Here is an 18,256-nt window from a genome sequence, read left to right on the forward strand (position 1 = left end):
AAGGGACCTCCGAGGCCTCGGAATGTCAGCCAGGTCGTAGGAGAAGTCTGACCTCGTGGGTTTGTTAAGGTACCTGGGTTTCTGGTTGCAAGGATCAATTCCATGATTCCAATGTAAGTTTAGCCTGGAGCAGAGCTAATGACTTATTCATTGCTTTGCTCAGGTGTGCCTGGGCTGAAATGTACCTGCTGAAACAGGTATGGGCATCTGGATGATGCACCATGAGGGAAGCATCAGCTTTCCCACAGTGCATCCCAATCCAGGGAGGCATTTTGTGACAGCACCTGTCTGCAACATCTAAAATATACATTATTTTAGGGAGTGACAGCACTAAAAAACACTTTTTGTTATTTTCTTATTAAAGACAAAAACTTTATGCTGTACTACATATATCCTGTTTACTCTCTAGGGGAAAAAAAATAATTTTATTGCCCAAAAAGTTATGATTTGAGAAAAAAACATGGTTTGCTTTGAGGCATGCTTCTTGCAAATGACCTGGACATGTTGCACATGCACCAGGATTGCAGTGAGGGATTAATGGAGTGGAAAAAAGAGAGATCTAAGTCCAACTCTATGTGTCATTTAATTGGTTTGTGATCTGCATCTGGAATTAAAAAGAACTGCCTGAAAGCAACAAAATCATTTTATCAGTCAAAAAGATTGGGATTACTAAAAATATATATTTATTAGTGAGTATATTCTAAGAATAAAAGGCAAATTCATGTAACCTGCTCCTTCTCCCCACCCACGGTGTTTTCTGTCTGACCATCACAGGCTCAGGGATGGCAACACTGACGGAGGCAAAAATGAGCAGCTCCTAGAAGCAAGTTCCTTTGGGAAAGAGCTGGATTCATCCAGCCTGACGCCAGCAGCTCGTTAACCCTCAGCAGCCTGAACCTTGGAATGCTCAGGAGAATTTCCAAAAGTTGCCCTGTGCCGAGCAGGAATCAAACGCAAAGCTCCATCCAGCAGGAGTGACCGGATCCTGGCAGATCCCGGTGGATCCTGGCAGGATCCCAGCAGGAATTGCTCACCTGGGTGATGCAGGCACCGGTGAAGGCCACGATGACGGCCACGATGTTGACGGTGAGCTGGAACTGCAGGAACTTGGAGATGCTGTCGTAGACGTTGCGGCCCCACATGACGGCCTTGACGATGCTGCTGAAGTTGTCGTCCGTCAGGATGATGTCCGAGGCCTCCTTGGCCACGTCCGTGCCAGCGATGCCCTTTGGGGAAAGGGATTGGGAATGAGATTCCCTGCTAGACAGCATAAATCTTCATACTCAAAGCCCACAGTGGCTGCTGAGCATATTCTGCTTTTTATGGAATTTGGCTAATTTGGCCTGGTTTTGAAGTGAATTAGGCTGCAGAAATGGAATTTACAGAGAGCAGAGGAATTCATGTGGTGATGGCTCGGAGTGTTTTAAGTTGTCAGCTTAAAGGTTGCTGATCATGTGAGTTGCTTTTGTCATTGATGACGTTTTATTGATATACGTGAACAGAATTGGCAACAAAAATGAGAATTATGTGTCTTTAATACATGGTCAGAGTACACATGAAAGACACCTTTGTAACTAGTGGGGGATTTTACCACAGCAAAAGAGAGCTCCAGTGTTGTGAAGAAAAAGTTCATTTTTCTGTATGTGCCCAGGATTCTGCATAAAGCCAATAATTAATTAGGCAAAATCCTGAAAAAGTATCAAAACAAGCCATGCCAGTGAATCCAAGTGAATTAAAGGATTCTGATGCAACATAACTCACTCCCTCCAATATATTCCTTCACTGACAAGCAATAACTAAGCAACTTCACACTTAATGAATGGAAAACTCCTCACAGCAAATTCATAATGGCACAAACATCAAGATTATACCATTGCAAAGCCAACATCAGCTTTTTTAAGTGCTGGTCCATCGTTGGTTCCATCCCCAGTCACAGCTACCACCTGCCTCTGTTCCACCTGTGTGCTGTCAATAATACCTGCAAAAAATGTATACATGGGTGGGTTTACAGACATTTATGGGCAATAATTAGCAAGATAAAACATCCCTGTAAAAAAGCAGAGTCTGTATGAAATAGATTGGATAACACCACACAGTTTTACAGAGATTAAAAAGGCAGGTCTTTAAGGAAAATAATGATGAAAGCTGCAGCATCACCACCATCCACTACTAAATATCACCATGAGAATTTACATGGAAAGTTCTGATCCTGCATCATCAACACATCAACAAAACCTGCACAGGCTTCAAAGGGAATGAGAGCAGCTCATGATGTTCTTTTGGCAGATTCCCGCTATTTAAAGTTTTGTGTCACAGCCCAGCACAGATCAAACATAGTGGAAAGGATTTGCCAAAAACTTAAGGTCATGCTTAGGGCTCTCTTAAACTGGGACCCAGCTGTAATATCAGCTTTACTAAGAGTCTTTCTTAACCCAAGATAACAAAAGTCATTGATGAATTTTGTTTAGGTGGAGCAGCCATGTTCAACTCTGCCAAACAATGATTAAGGAGATATAAAAGAATTCTTTAAATTCTGGAACCAAGCATTTTAATAAATAGCTATAATAAAATAATTTCTACTTTCATTTTGAGATCATTTGAGAGGAAAAAACCAAAAGCACTTCTCATGTGGTAAATCAAGTTTCACACAACAAGGCTGCATGGAATTAATTTCCACTTATGCAGATAGGGAAAGCCAGGAAAAGAATGAAGAATTTTTCTGAGGCTACAGAAGCAGCCCAGGTTTTTAATAGGATGCAGATCCTTCACCACTCATGTTTCTGTTTCCATGTCAGGGCCCATTTGAGCATGAGTCCAGAACACAGGATTGTTGTGTAGGATACAAGAACACCTTTCCATATTGATAACTTACGGGAGCAAAACGACAGAATTCCTTTTGCTAACACATTTTGCACAAAGTCATAACCTGCAAAAACAATTATCCAAACCTACCCAGTATGAAAAGCTTTCACTCTGCTCAGAAAAAAATCCCTCCCCTATCAGATAGGCAAGCAGAAATAGGAAATTGCAGATTACAGAGCAATAGCTGCCTCTTGGCAAGGTTCAGGCTTATCAGGCACCCGAAGATTGCAGTGCCCTGTGCAAGCAGTTACTGCCCTGTACTTTTCAGACTTATGAAAATGAGAAAAAAGCCCTATTCACTTTCCACTGGCAGTGGGATCTCAGATGAATGGCACATTACTCTGATAAGATCTTACAATTAGAGCTTCCAGTTTGTTGGGGTGATTTGCCTTTGCTATTACTAAATAAGCAGGAACATCATCTGTCACTACTGTTAAAAGCATTTACTTGGTCTTCCCTTCTTGTTATTAACACATCCTTTGATGTTAAATTAATAGTTTAAGCTCCTAAAAAAAAAAGTCATTAAAATCTCTGGCTCATTAAGGTATTAACTGCTCCAAAGAGGTCGATAGAATCTGCTCACAACTGGGTTCCAAGTGGGAGCACAACCCAAATCAAGTTGAAGAGGCTCAAACAAATGATCTCCTAACAGAGATAAATGGATATAAATAGTGACTGTGTTGATGACTGTGCCACCAACTGCCCTCCATCAGCCAATTCCTGCGTGCTGCCAAGTCATTCACAAGGTTTAGCAGTCATTCACAAGGTTCAGGAGACACTTTCATCCCAAAAAACACAAACTATGCAGCCAGGATGAGCCCAGCACCGCCCCGAGCACAGACCTGCATAAACAGCAGCCATGGAACAGCAGACACAAAAAGGTCTCAGGTATCATCAGCATCTGAGCCCCAGACCTCCCCTGCAGTGCCCACTGCGAGTGCCACTGGAAGGACATGGAATGGTGGGGATGGATGTCAGTGCTACCCCTGGGAAGAGAGAAGGGCTTTGCGAAACTCCGTCCCCACGCCAGACAAATTTCTAAAATGGAGCAGCAGCGACTGTTTGGGATTCAGAGGATTTGTCACAGCTCTACTGACACTCCCTGACTTCTGCCTGCTCTTTTGAATCTGTTCCTCCTCCCTGCTTCCTCACATTGCTGAATGTTTGCCTTCTTTGCAGCATGTGCCTCCTTCCAAACACATATAGGGCTTGTTTTTAATATTCTGTTAATGGCTGAGATCAGGTTTCACCTCAAGGATTTTCTTCAGTATTGAGAAGTGTGCCTAGATAAAATTCCCAGTGTGAGGAGACCAAAGAAAAGAAGGATGTCCAGGAAGGGCTCTCCTCTCTCTCTCCTGAGCCGTGGGGATCAACCTCTGGTGTGATCAGGGAAAAATGGGACTGAGGGCATGAGCCAACAGGCTGGCAGTAAAGAGAACGTTCCCTGGCCATTGCACTCAGTCCAAGTGGCTCAAAAGAAGCTTTAACATTAATTAGTCATGTCTAACAACCAGGAAATTTCTTCGAACTATACAGCTTTACTCCAGTTGAATGTTTACATGCAGAATTTTAATAAAAACAGGTTTTCATGGGGAATTCTTCAACCCTCAAAGCTTCCTGCCAAAACAGCCTTTGCTCTTTCATTGGCTTCTTCCCTCATCTGGAGCTGTTTGGCCATGACTTCCTTCTGTCAGAAAGAATTTCATCCAACAGCCCCAGGAGCACACCCAGAGCAGAACACGACAGTGTGTTCCACACAGGGATCCCACTGATGTGGCAAGGAATTTGGGAAGGAAATTTGGGCAGGAATTTGTCCTGCAGCTTGCATAAGACACAAGTTTCTCAGCGCAAGCAGCCTGTGTCATATTTAAAACAACCATGCAGAGCTGTCAAGAGGGGCTCTAAATGCATAAGCTTGCTCTAAAAAGTACAAAATACAAGGTACAAAACTGAAATACATCCTACATCTCCCACCTGCCTCCCATCTAACACTAATCAAGCACTAAATCAAATCCACTCAGGACAATAACTTAGGGAATATTAACCAACGACGTCTCTTCTGCACCCATGGCTCAGCTCAGACCCGTCCCACCCAGCCCCAGGTTCTCCCTTTGTCACAGGACAAATGCTGCTCCATTTAAACAACCCTCACTGGCATTGTCGCCCTCAGAGCTGCAGCAGTAAGAAACTCCTGGGAGAAAAAAAATTCCTGGTTTGGAGATTTCTTTCTGTCTTGACTGCTTAAAGCAGGCAGGAAAAACTCAGCTCCAGCTGAGCACTTTGGAGCTGCAGCCCCGTTCAGGTGTTAGAGAGGCAGGAAAGCTGATCCTCCCACAGGCTCACCCAGATTCGTGTTTCTTTGACAAGCTAAACATAGCACAGCCACGTATTTTCATAACACACATCCTCTTCAGGCTATTTTTAATATTTCAGGCTAGTTTTTAATACTTCCAAACTTTCGGAAGCTCCCTGTTAACGTGACAAGAATTTGCAAAGTCTGTCTGAAGAAAGCTCAGATTTATTTCAGTTACATGCTTGGGTACGTGCCTGGATAGAGATTCAAAGGTTAATATAAAAATGTTCTGTATGACATTACAGACAGCACTGGGAATTAAGTGAATAGTCCTCCCCAAAGTTCAGGATATCAATTAATTCAATTTTCTGTATTTTTATTATTCTACCCAGTCTCGTGGCTTTCCACATTAATGAGGTTATGAACATACTACTATCCCATGCAATAATAGCTGAAATATTTCAGTAATTAAGGGTAATTATTAAAAAATCTTTTCTTCTTTAAAGTTCCCCTTCTGCTTGATAACAAATTAGGCCTACATGAGAATAGTTGTTTTTAATATCACACCAAAAAAATTCCACTCTAATTTAAATATATTGGAAGGCACAGCTTCTTTAATTGGTAAAGTATTTCTTTGATCTTTTCTATACCTTCTGATGATAATTCCCATCAGTGCTAAACAGTTGTTTCCCACAGTGTTTTTAAGAGATAAACTGACGATTTTGAATTATTTCAGCGATAGCACTGTAACCTCATATCGGTATAAATGATATGTGGTTTTACTTGGGATATTTTGAAATAGAGCAAAAAATAAGAAATTATACCAACAGGTATCTTAAAATCCATCCCATATTTTATTTCAGTGGGACTGAGATTTTTGTACTAAAGCAGTTTGTGATGATAAAACGTTCTGATGGGTGTTTTTTCAATCTACCTCTACTTCAAAGCCATAAACATTTGAAAGCAAGTGTCTGCCCAGGCTGAAATGCTGAACCATGCCTTTCTCTGGTCCCTGAGCAGTAGTAAAAACAAAAGTAAAAAATAAAAATGATCCTTCTGCTGGGTGGGATTGGGCTATGTTAAGGAGAAAAAAAGATTCCCTCCAGCAGCTGTATGTCATTAAAAATTAAATATAAAAAAAGTTTATTTTCTGATGTGTGTTTTTAGCCTAGAGCAGACAGAATACATCAAAGGGGAGAAAATCCTCTCAATCCCTCAAGTGTCTGAGAAAAACATAACATTTTAACAAGAGGCCCAAAACTAGTGAACATTTAAATAGTTTCTTGTAACTTTTAATGGCCCTTGGAGTATTACCAGCCAAAAAATTCCATCATGATTTCCACAGCCTTGTCCTTGAACTTTGTGAAGATACTTAATTGCTCTCTCGACCTTGCCACATCTTTAAAACATGAATTGTGTTGCTTGCATGCGGCATCCAGTAGGAGTAAATATCTTTTGGGCTGTCAAAGTGCATGTGCTACAAACCACCACCAATTTGTTGTTCCCTTTTTCTCCAGCTCTCTATTGATTTCAATTTCCCTGGCAAAGGTTTCCTTCTCCTCTTGAGGGAAAATCCTGACTGATTCAGACGAGCACTCCCGAGGGACTTGGTTAATCCACTTAATGCAACACAAATTGTTGTGTTTCTGAAACAAATCAGCTGTGGGGCTGTACAAGGGCTGTTCTGAGAGCTGTAACAGGATTTAAGATGCACTGGGGAGGGGAGGAGACTTCAGCTGACCTTGTGCAGGTCTAACCCTGACCCATGGAGATAAAAATGCCCTCTAAACTTTTCCAGTCCTGAACAAACCCCTGCTGGAAAACTATTTTGGAGCACACGTCCCCCAGATTTGTATATTATTTATAAATTACACAGCTCACTACCATAATAATAAACTGTGTACATTAGAAGACATTTATGGGAAACAGTGGGGTGGGGATGATACATTATGTGTCCAGCTGCCCCATCCAGCACCATGCCAGAGTTCCCTGGAATGATCTGTGTTTCCACCTGGCCTCAAGCCCAAAGGACCCAAATGATCCAATCTTCAAATTCACAATGGAACTTCTGCTCTAAAGTCATTTAGGCATTTTTAAAAATTGCATGGTGCTCAAAAACCTTTGGAATCAGTCATGTATGGAATCACAGCAATGGAACCTGAAGGACTTTCTACCTAAATGCAGATTATTATTGCAGGAGTCAACCAGCTGAAAACATGTAACGGATCAGCTGGATCTTAGCCTGAACTTCAGCTGCTCCAATTGCTAAAAGGAGCTCCCCAGACTTTCTAGGGCCTTAGTAAAATATTCCAGCTCTTTCTTCATCAGGAAGCCAGGAGACAACCATCTGCTTATGGGGCTTCCACTTGAGCACGGCCAAAAATGAGGTTATTCCTGCTCAGAAACCGCTGATTCCATCAGCCTCTAAGTGTGAGCCTCAAATTCAACAGAATAAGATGTCAAGTCATCAAAAGAAAAAGGAAACTGCAAACCAACCCCCCTTTTATGGGAGCATTCCATCTGCAGACAGTACGGTGAGAGAATGTTGTTTGTAGGGTGCAGCTCCTGCAGGACAGACCCTAAAAACACAGAAATCTAAAGGAAGCCAATGCAAATCATACAATTAGATGAGCCTACAGGAAAAACGGAACTGGCTGAAAATCCCCATCTCCACTGGGCAGCTCCCAGTTCCACCACACCAATAACTGCTACTGTGACAGGAAAAGGTTTTCTTCTCTTGGAATACTCTTTAAAATAATTGTGGGAGAACAGATGCACTGGAGTGACTGGATTCACTCTTAATGAGACTGCTCTTGTTTTCATCATAAAGGGCTGTAAGGCAAAGACAACAAAATCTGTGACCTCTCTTGTTTATATGTTATGTTTCTCAGCAATATTTTCTTTCTGCCCACCAAATGCACATTTTCCCTTCCCGTCTCAAGCCTCATTCCAATTAAAAGCCACAAGGCAAATATGTCATTGCCTACATCCACTTGCCAGACATCTTATTGGTATTTCTCTTATTCCTGCCAAGGAGTTTCCTGTTCTTTTCCATCTCAAGGCTGAGGTCGAACACAAACACAAGAGTGCAAGAAAGCTTCCTTGTGTGGTGTAGAGATGCGCAGCTATAAATGACAACTCAGGTGGATTTGTAACAGTGAAATCAAGGCAGATGATGCTTCAACACCTTTGGCATTGATTTCCACCCCCACAAAGGCAGTTTGCACCCACCTTTCACCAGAGTGTGTTTGTCCGTGGGGGAAGAACGAGCGAGCACCCGGAGCTTTGGCCAGATTTTGTCAATCCGCTCCTGCTCAATCTGCAGGGGGGGGAACACAAAAAAAGAACCCAAAAGGTAAAACCACCTGCCTGTGATGAGCAAAATTTATGTCTTTGTGTCAGACAATTCCCCTCACTACTCAGACATGCAGCTTTTGTCCAAAAGCACAGGGAAATTCCAGCAGCCATCGATGCTGCAAGTGAAGACAAGGCCATTACTAGCAGGGTTCATCTGCTGGCTAAATCAGGTAAATTTTTCCACAGTACCTAACCAGCCTTTCTCATCTTCTTTATGGATAATTCCACCCAGAATCATCACTCCAGATATAGGAGTTTCTCAAAGCTGATCAAACCTGTATACAGGTTTGTTGTTCTACTCCGCATGAGAAACCAAATCCTTCATTTAGCACCAATAATGGCAAGATTTTCTTGTGTAGCAACAGGAACAGAGCCAAATCTGTTGCATTTATTGACATTCCCAGGATTTCATCCATCAATGCAAGGAGCAAACAACTGCGTCCACTCATTTATGACGGACTCAAAGAGCCAGCATAGATTTTACTTCATTAGAGCTGTGTGTGAGCTCCATCTTAGATGAGGAGTTAAAAATCTTCCAAAGGATAGATTTTTTTATGCAAATCATTGAAGTGAGTACATGAGATAAAGTGGAATAAATTAAAGAAATGAGAGGAGCTGGTTCTCAGTACAGATTGCATTTTTAGGAGCAGAATTGCTGTTGAGTTCCTTCTCCTCCTTACCACAAACCTGCTTTAATGGGCTTAGTTTTGATTTCTTGTGGAGCAGTGCAGTGGTTCTAAAAACTGCAGAATTAGGCCAGCACCAAACTGATCCTGGAGGAGTAAAGACTGCAATTTCACTGCTGTTTTGAATTGCAAAAAATTTAGTGGGAGAAAAAAGCAGGGATTTTTCCAAGCAGTCTTTACCGATCTGAGGCACGCACCAGCGCAGGAGAATATTCCAGTGCTTTCACTGGGTTCTATTTACCTCTCCCTTCTCATTTCGGATCCTCCTGTTGAACTCCTTCCCTTCGAGGCACAGGAAGTCTTCCCCTGGGTGGATGATGCCACACTTGATGGCGATGGCACGCGCAGTGTTGATGTTGTCCCCGGTGACCATGCGCACGGTGATCCCGGCTCGCTGGCACTTCCGGATGGCTTCTGGCACCTGCAAGAGCGAGGCAAGGGCACAGAGAGCTCCTGGGTCAGAGCTAAAACACAATGCAGGTGTTCCCATCCAGAAAAATTTCAGGCCAAGAAATTCCTGAAGCAGAAAGAGGAATCAGATGTGTTTTGCCATTACTCGACTGTTGTGGAGTTGGGGTTGCACCACAGGCAAGGCAAATCTTGTCTCGAGAAGCACAAAAACCATCTTTTAGATCAGTTCCCTAAATTTTCTCCCCACTTGAATAAAAATGAGTGCTCTGCAGCTTTTTTGACCTTTAACAAGCTGAACATAATGACTCAACACGTGTAAATAGGAATGGAGAATACAGGAAATGACTGAACTTCTGATCCAAACCTCCCTTTCAACAAGATCGTTTTAAAAGTTATTGTGATTTAGCACTACTTAATTCACGCTTATCAACAGGTGGAATTCCTAAACACAGGAGTTTCAAAATCATAAAAAATGAAGCCTGACTTTTGTTAAGCCTTTTTCTGCATGAGACAAACTTCTCCTGCACAGGAAATGTATCAGGGAGAGAGAATTCAGGGTGTAACAGGGGCTGTGAGGTCAATGTAGGGGCTCTATTCTGGCTGGGCATCATACACAGATTATTGAAAAAAGCCAAGAAAGATGTGTGGAATTAAAAGAAAATATTGATTCCTAATAATTAAATAAAACTCCTTTAATACAGTTACTTGGGTGAATGAAGCCTATAGAAAGGTTCCACATCGACAGCTCAATTTCAGATGGGCAAAAAATTCTGTTCCCTTAAACTACACCCTAATTAATGATAATTTCTAAGTAAATATCACTAACCAATTAATTCAGTCTCATGGCATTTTTGCATTATTTTGCATTATTATTATTATTATGAAAGCATTATTTCTGCAAGAGAAAAACAGCAATATTATTTGATGTGGAAGAATGAGAAATGTGTTCCATGCATCCAGAACGGGCTGGATGTCATTCTTCAGCACAGCACCACTTCTCTAAATTTCATTTTTACCCACAAGAGTCTAAGAGCAGCCCAGGATTCATCATGAAGACAGAAGCCCTTCACAGAGCTACAGGAAAGAGAACTGCCTTACTCAGAAGATGACAATGCACAATTATTAAAAAATATTACAAAAACCCACAGCTATTTAAGAGAAGGTATCAAAATGGATATGACCATCTGTATCTGATGCACCTTGCTGATCACAACCTCCAGCACAGATAGAAATGTGCTGTGGAGCTCAATGCCAATTTGAGTGGATTCATCTCATCCATTAGTGCAGAAAATGTTCAGAAAAGGAGACACCATCTCCAACATTACACTGCTAATTTTATGTATTTTATATATTTTCATTTCCTCTGTAGCCACAAGTAGGGGACACTGCTGAGGGCATTTATGTGACAACATAAATCTGAGCCAGTGTGGCAAATCTTGGGCTTTGAGGGATTTCCTGGGGCCAGGAAGGCTCTGGGTCTGCACTGAAAACCCTAAACCCCTACACCACACCACAGATAATGGTTCTCCCAGTCTGGGAATAATTTCACACCATGTCTGTTCATATTTATTAAAAGCAGTTTGTGGAGCTCCTGTTTTCCAAAATGCTTCCCTAAACCAACACCTCAGTGAGGACCAGAGCAGCACTTTTCCCAGGATTCCCAAGAAAATCCCTCCACCCTCAGAGGGCGTCTACAGGATGTGCTGTTTGCAGAAGGACTCTGTCAATACAGATCACAAAATCAAGGGCAGAACCCAGGGACAGAGCTTTATCTTCCCATCTCCTCACCTCTAACTGGGAATATTTTCCCCACAAATTGTGAACCCTGGAAAAATCATTTAGACCTGAAGCCTTTTAGTGATATGAAATAGATTTCTAGAGGGGAATGTGTGATCAGCTTAAATCTGTTCCTTAAGCAAACGACCCCTGATCTCCCCAGTTTCCACATTAATAATCCTGCCTAGATCCCATTTGTCACTTGGAAATGCCTTTGGTACTCACTGGAGCTGTGGTGAGCCTTGTGCATAGGACAGGGCAGATTTAGATGGATATCTGGAAATATTCCAGTGGATGAACCAGGAAGGAGAAGAAGGAATTACAGTGCAAGCAGCGAGAAAGGGTTATTGCCATGAAGGGCCAGTCCCATTAAACAAGGTCAGGGGAGGACAGTCCCAGTTGCAAACACACATCCAGCTCTCATCTAACTGGAGAAATCATTCTGTTTTCCTCTCCTGTCATTTTCTGGACAGCTGGTGGGTGGTATCTGATTTAATACTGTGTACAGTAATTACAGTTAAAATATTGTTCATATTTTTTTATTGCTGTGAGGGAGAAAGAGTGTTGGCAGACGGAGTGGGCAGAGGAAGCAGATATTTTCCATCAGTTTTGCAGAGCTTAAGTACACATTTCACAATTTTTTGGTTTATTTTCCCTCTGCAAAGCAAAACTTCCAATGCAAGCATGCATGTACAAAATCTCCAATGCAGGAATATCTTTCCCAATCAGGTGACAAATAAATAGGAGATATTTGGAAGGGATTTACGTTCATCTCCCAGAAATAACAGACTGGAGGCGTTTTTTGGCAAATAAGTGCGAGCCAGTTCAGACTCATTAAAATCAAGCCAGAAAGAGTGTCAGGATCAACAGAGAATCTCTGCAGGAGAAGGGCATCACTCTGTTTGTTCTCTTCCTGTGTATTTATCAAAGAAAAATAAAAAACACACCCGCAAAATATAAATATCAAGCAAGTAGCTCAGTGCTTGCTAAATCCAGCAGCTGCTGATGACTCAGCTGGTGTCTCAATTAACCTGGGAATATGGAAAAGCCATGGGTGTCCATGGCTGGCATTCCAGAGAAAACGGGACAGTTGCTGGATAACAGTGTTAAATAATTAATGCACGTTGGGTTTTTTAGTATGTGGGGGGAGATGTGAGTGCCAGAAAGCTCCCAGAATATCCCAAGAATATCTCTGGAACAGGGCAGCAGGACCCCTCCACTGCCGGTATTCCCAAGTGGAATCACTCCATGGAGGCACACGAGCCATGTGCCACAGGTGCTCCCTGCCCAGCATCCATGGGACAGCTCCAACAACATCTCAGGGAAAAGGAAAATCCTGAGCCTTCCCCAGGAAACACGGGAATGTCACTGAAGGGAAGCTGGAGGCTGCCAGGATGGGGGCATTGTTTTATTGGAATTACCTGATCAATCACCTCTATCAGAATAAATCCTGACATCCATGAATACTGAGATAATTGATAAAACAGCACTTTTACTAATATTTCTAAATTTTATGTTCTTTTTTTTTTTTTCCCCAACAGGAAGCACTTTGAAAATTCATAAACTCCAGTGAGGAGTCTGTTCAATGAGCAAATTTCATTTTGGCAAAATATTCCCTATAACTGCTCAACATCTCACTCCTTGCATCACCAATGGGGATTTCACATATGCATATCATGATATTCCAACAAAGTCAGGTATTCCATACCTAGAGAGTTTTCTGAATTTTATGGTTTTCTCCTAGCTCAGGGTTTATTGGTTCACGTCTTTCCCCTAAGGTACTGCTACTCCTTATAATGTGAGGAGTAGTAATAATTTAAATATTGGTTTAAATATTTTCATGATGTTGTTGCCACTTTGAAACAGTCAAAAGGGACAAGGAGGAAAAAAAACCAAAAACCAAAGTCCCAAATCCCAAATGTCCGACATTTACTAAAATTCTGGAATTATAAATATTTTATTGTGTGTCTTGCACTGAAACAGAAATGTTCCTGCATGTTCTGGTGTTAAACTACAAGAAATTCAATACAATATTCAAATATTTATTTAGAAATAAGATGTTTTCCTGCCTTCATCTCTTTGATTCTTTACATAGAAGTCAGATTTACTCTCTATTTTTAGCAGAATTATTCACTTTTACCTCAAGCTCCCAAGAAATTATTCCCTGCAAGATAAGAGCAGTTCTCTTACAAAACACCCTCCTAACAATCACATGAAAGGAGAGTTTGCAGCTATTTTCCATAATAACTGCAAATCCCACTGCTCCCCAATCCCGCAGTCTGTCACACCACACGGAACCTGACTTTAAGCGATTTTCTAACGTGGATCATGAATCAATTTTGGGAGGGGGAGAGGATTGATTCACAGTTCCTGTGGCCACTGACAAAATATTTCTGAAAATATCCATATTTTCAGCAAAGTATTTTCTACAAAATATCCGAATATGTGAGCTGGAGCATTGAAGGAACTCTGCAGACAGAACTCCTAAAGGACATTTTCCAACATTTTGAAAGCCTTGCAATGTCAGGCGTGGGGACAGATGGATTAGCAGCAAGAGGCCATCTGATGACAGATAAAGTGGATGCTGTTTATCTGCTGTTCGTGGAGATAAGGTGTTTATCATCCAGTTGTCACCTAAGCAAGATTTACTTTATATTTTAACCTTCATACCGAGAAAAAAAACCCCAATAAAATCCATTCTGAGGCAAGGCAAAGCTGTGCAGTTGGTACCTGGGGTGGTGTCATGTTAGCTCCAAAGTTACCATCGCCATTTCCAAACCCTAACACGGAATTAACTCTCCATTAATTATCAAGCACCAAATAGAGAGATCAGAAGTCTCTAACTCTACCCTTTGTATTTCTGTAGGAATACAATTTACAAGTGTAGTAGCAGAGATTTCCTTCCCATGTGCCCACCTGAATCTGATTTACTCCGGTCAGTTGAGCTGAAATTTTAAATATATTTGTACAAGCCATGTAAGTGTGATATCCATGATATCAGCAGCCTTTCCTTGTCCAAATACAACCTTAAAAACAAGTTCTTCTGAGTAGTCACCAGGTACAATCTTAAGTAAAGTGGCAACTTTAACAATAAATGGCAGAACTCCAGTTTCTGTGGAAACTGCCATTATAATCACGGCAATTTTAATCACTGCACTTGTCTTCCCTGCTTTCAGAGTTGCACATCACTGCACTGTTGAAGGAAAATTATTTAACATGTGGGAGCATTACAAAACCTCTGCTGGTCATCTCGGTCCTGCAGTTCAAAAAGCCCTATATTCCTTTATTTAAATATCAGCTGACAGACAGCTGAATTTTATCACCTTAATTATTTGGCTTTCTATCAAGTAAAACCCACTTCTAAAGCTGATTTTCTGCTTCTTTGACAGAGCTAATTAAAAAAAAGAGATAAAACCTGTAAGAAACCTGTCATTCATGTTCAATTCTCTGTAAGATAAAAATTGGATGTACCTCTGGCCTTACTGGGTCTTCAATGCCGACAACACAGATGCAAGTCAGGTCAGATAAGATGTCATTCTCGTTGTCCCAGTCGGGCTCAGGGCTGCTGGGGAAGTCTCTGAAAGCCACACAGATGGTTCTCAGCCCATCACAGGCCATGGGCTCAATCACCTTCTTCACCATCTCGTCCCTGTCGCGGGGCCTGAAGATCCGAGGTTCCCCAGCCGCGTTGAGGATCCTGGAACACCTGGTTTGGGGAAGGAAAAGAGACTAAAAACTGAGTGTGCACCTGCATGATTGCCAAAGTATTTCCTGTACAAGCTCATTTCAGTCAATTCTTTCCTTTGCTGATGGCAGGTTTTGAGTTTCTGCTGTAAATTTCTAGAAGATTCACTACTGAAATATCAGAGACAATTTGTAATGTATTGCACAGACACCAAGAGCCCTTCACGCGTTCTTTTCTCAGTAATCAATGAGCTGACAACTTACACTGAAATTGAAAGGTGCTTCTTTTCCAAATGGGTCGAAGATAAAGAATCCATTTGTAAATCACCAAATGCAGACCCAACTCTTTAAGAAAAACAAGCCAATTTCCCAGAAGCACTTAAAAAAATTAAAAAACAATAATAGCACCCTATGCTGCTAAAGTTTGTCATATTTCTGGTGCAAGCAGCCAATTCCAAACACCAGAATTCCCACATATTAGTGTCAGAATGCTTTGCATTTTGGAAGAACAAGGCCACTGATGCAGGGCACTCACTTCTTGAGGACAATCTCAGAAGCTCCTTTGCTGTACATGCGGAAGCTGCCATCCGGCGTTTTGATGACCGTGCTCATGGACTTCCTCACGGAGTTGAAGGTGTAAACTTTGTAGAGCTTCTCCTCAGGGATGAGGCTCCGGACAGGCTCGTAATCCTGCTTCAAATCCAGGACAAACCCCAAGAGGCCACACTCTGTCTTATTGCCCACCTGGCGAGGCAGCCCACCCTCTTTTTCTGGTGGCTGGAGAGAAGAAAAGAATTGGAGATGAATTTCTCTAATAATAAGCAATTAGATCATTTGTGAAGTCACGGGGCACAGTTTAAGATCTGAGCTATGCAGCCACAAATCTTCCAGTTTTTTAAAAGCGAGGTAAAAACTCCATGGAGCTCCAACAGACCTGAAGCATCTCCTCACAAGAAGAAATATTTCCCTAGACAAGATTTGCCACATTTGGTCTTGTGCATTTCTTTTTTCTTAAATTAGCCATTGGCAGCTTGTGATGGTTGGGCAATCCATTAAAAAGGAAGGAACTTTCCTTAGGTTCAAAACCAAGCAATTCTCACTTGTCACAAACAGAGGATTTTCTTTCCCCTCTTGCTTAGAATTCCATTGGTTTGCCCATTTTCACAGTTAAAAGAGTGAGTAAAGAAAGCTCTATCCTTTTTATTTTCCTGCCAGGCATTTATTATGTAAAAATAGATCTCCATCCAACCATAACAATAAATCTCAGTGAAAAAAAATCTATAAAATAATAGTTCTATGTCTAAATGTACCCATTTCTAGAATTGCTTTGGTCTGTTGCTTCAGATAAATTCTATGTATGTTAGAGAAAATGGAATAGACTGAACACTGTGCAACCTCTACCAATTCTCAGTCCTTCTGAAGGAGAGAAGAAGGACAAGGAAGACTTTAAATTCCCTTTCAAAATATAAATGAACACTTCTTTTACAAACTTTCTTGGAAGTGTTGTATACCCCAAACAAAATATTCTTGTGCCAGGACCCCAGACTTCAAGTGGCCAATGTGTGAACTACAAACCATTGATTCCGTACATTTTCTTATGCTCAGTAGAATAAGGAAGGTGTTCCTTTAGCCAGGGCTAAACTGCCCTTATGGGAATAAAACCAGGAAATCATCTCACAGCTTTAATTTGCACTGAAAGCAGACTTTGATTTGGCTCAAGCCAAGACTCTAAGTCATCATTTTCAGAGTCAGTTAAACATTTACCTCACATTTTGCAGAATTAGGACTGGGGGACTGTATTCAGAATCCATGTTCAATTTCACTTTAAAATCCAGTTTACTTCCGAAATGGGATTCCTAACTGATGGAATTCCCTACATTGTCCCTCACTGGGATGAAGGCTCACACAGGGAATGATTAAAGCTGCAAATCAGCCATCCTACTGGCTCTGAATTCTTGCGGCAAGTATGGCTACAAAAAGGGAAAAGGGGACCTTTTAAATAAGCATGAGTAATTAATTATCCCAGAAAACCACTGATTGCAGCTGGTTTAAAAAATGAAGGTCAGATAGATGATAACAGACTGGTCTAGACCTGAAGTAAACAAAGAAATATGAATTTTTCCAAAAGAATCATCTCCCTATCAGCAGGAAGATTTATACCTGGTGACAGGTAGATTAATGTCATTTCTATTTCAGAGAGATGCAGCTATGATGAACAACACAGAATAACCCAAAAATCTCTGTCTCAAAGAGATTTATCCTCCCAAAAAGGACTGTAACATCTTTCTTTTATGTGAACCATCATTTTTACTGACTAATATGGGTCACTCTGGTGTTGCTATGACATTTTAACATCGCTCCAGGGTCACTGTAAAACACTGACATTCAGCAAAAATGCCAGTGTGATACATTAATTTTATTACCTGCTATAACCTCATTATATTGTGATGTAACTTCCCTCTGGATTCCCAAATTCACTTAAGAATCCCTAATTCAAAATGCAAGTGTTCGTAGTGAGGTGTATCTGGAATTCAGTGGACTCAAATATCTCAGGAGTCAAAAAAATCCCTTTTAAAATCCAGTTTTGTTTACATAAATAAGGTTTGTTTTCTTGGCACTGCAGGCACAGAGTTCCTGATATGTGGCAGGAACTTCAGGTTTCTCAGTGCAACAGAGGAATCAACTTCAGTGCCTGGGTAGTGATGGATGCCAGGGAAGATCCATTCCTCTGAGCATATTAAAATCCAGCTCTTTCCATTTTAGATCTAAATCCTCATTTATGCTTCTCTTTGTCACTGAACTCAGTGAAAATTGACATTGAATTAATTGTGAATGTGATCAGGCCACTGGAACACTCCTGGAACCCAAAGAAAGACAAAGTTTCCCATCGAAGTCAGACAATCCTAGACAATAATTAATTTATAGAGATTATTTCATTGTGCCCTAATACCAATGGATATCAAAAAAATAAAAACCTGCCCACATTTCTCAATACAAAAAAAACTAAATATCAGAGTCCTTCCAAAATTATCTCTATTTCAACAAAAAGTAGATCACACTCCCCTGTTCTTACTGCGGGCTAAAATTAGATTTCTTTCAGGGAACATCTTTTGAATGCAAATACGTAAGCAAGGGGGGAAAAAATACCCATGAAAAGAAAAGGAACAGACACTTGGGAAGGGTTTCA

At 41.2% G+C, this 18,256-nt stretch overlaps 1 protein-coding gene across 14 annotated transcripts in view; it reads right to left on the reverse strand.

Moving 5' to 3' along the window:
- ATP2B2 (ATPase plasma membrane Ca2+ transporting 2) overlaps positions 1–18,256 on the reverse strand; it is a 385,606-nt gene that overhangs the window by 34,731 nt on the left and 332,619 nt on the right. For all 14 annotated transcript variants that reach the window (XM_039558683.1, XM_039558677.1, XM_039558674.1 and 11 more), the window contains 6 exons: positions 15,605–15,846; positions 14,857–15,091; positions 9,440–9,619; positions 8,387–8,474; positions 1,872–1,978; positions 1,035–1,226 (listed from right to left, as the gene is read on the reverse strand). In XM_039558683.1, coding sequence (XP_039414617.1) covers positions 1,035–1,226; positions 1,872–1,978; positions 8,387–8,474; positions 9,440–9,619; positions 14,857–15,091; positions 15,605–15,846 — 1,044 coding nt within the window. The remainder of the gene's footprint in view (positions 1–1,034; positions 1,227–1,871; positions 1,979–8,386; positions 8,475–9,439; positions 9,620–14,856; positions 15,092–15,604; positions 15,847–18,256) is intronic.

This window comes from Corvus cornix, chromosome 12, assembly GCF_000738735.6.
Source record: "Corvus cornix cornix isolate S_Up_H32 chromosome 12, ASM73873v5, whole genome shotgun sequence".
Lineage (NCBI taxonomy): Eukaryota > Metazoa > Chordata > Aves > Passeriformes > Corvidae > Corvus > Corvus cornix.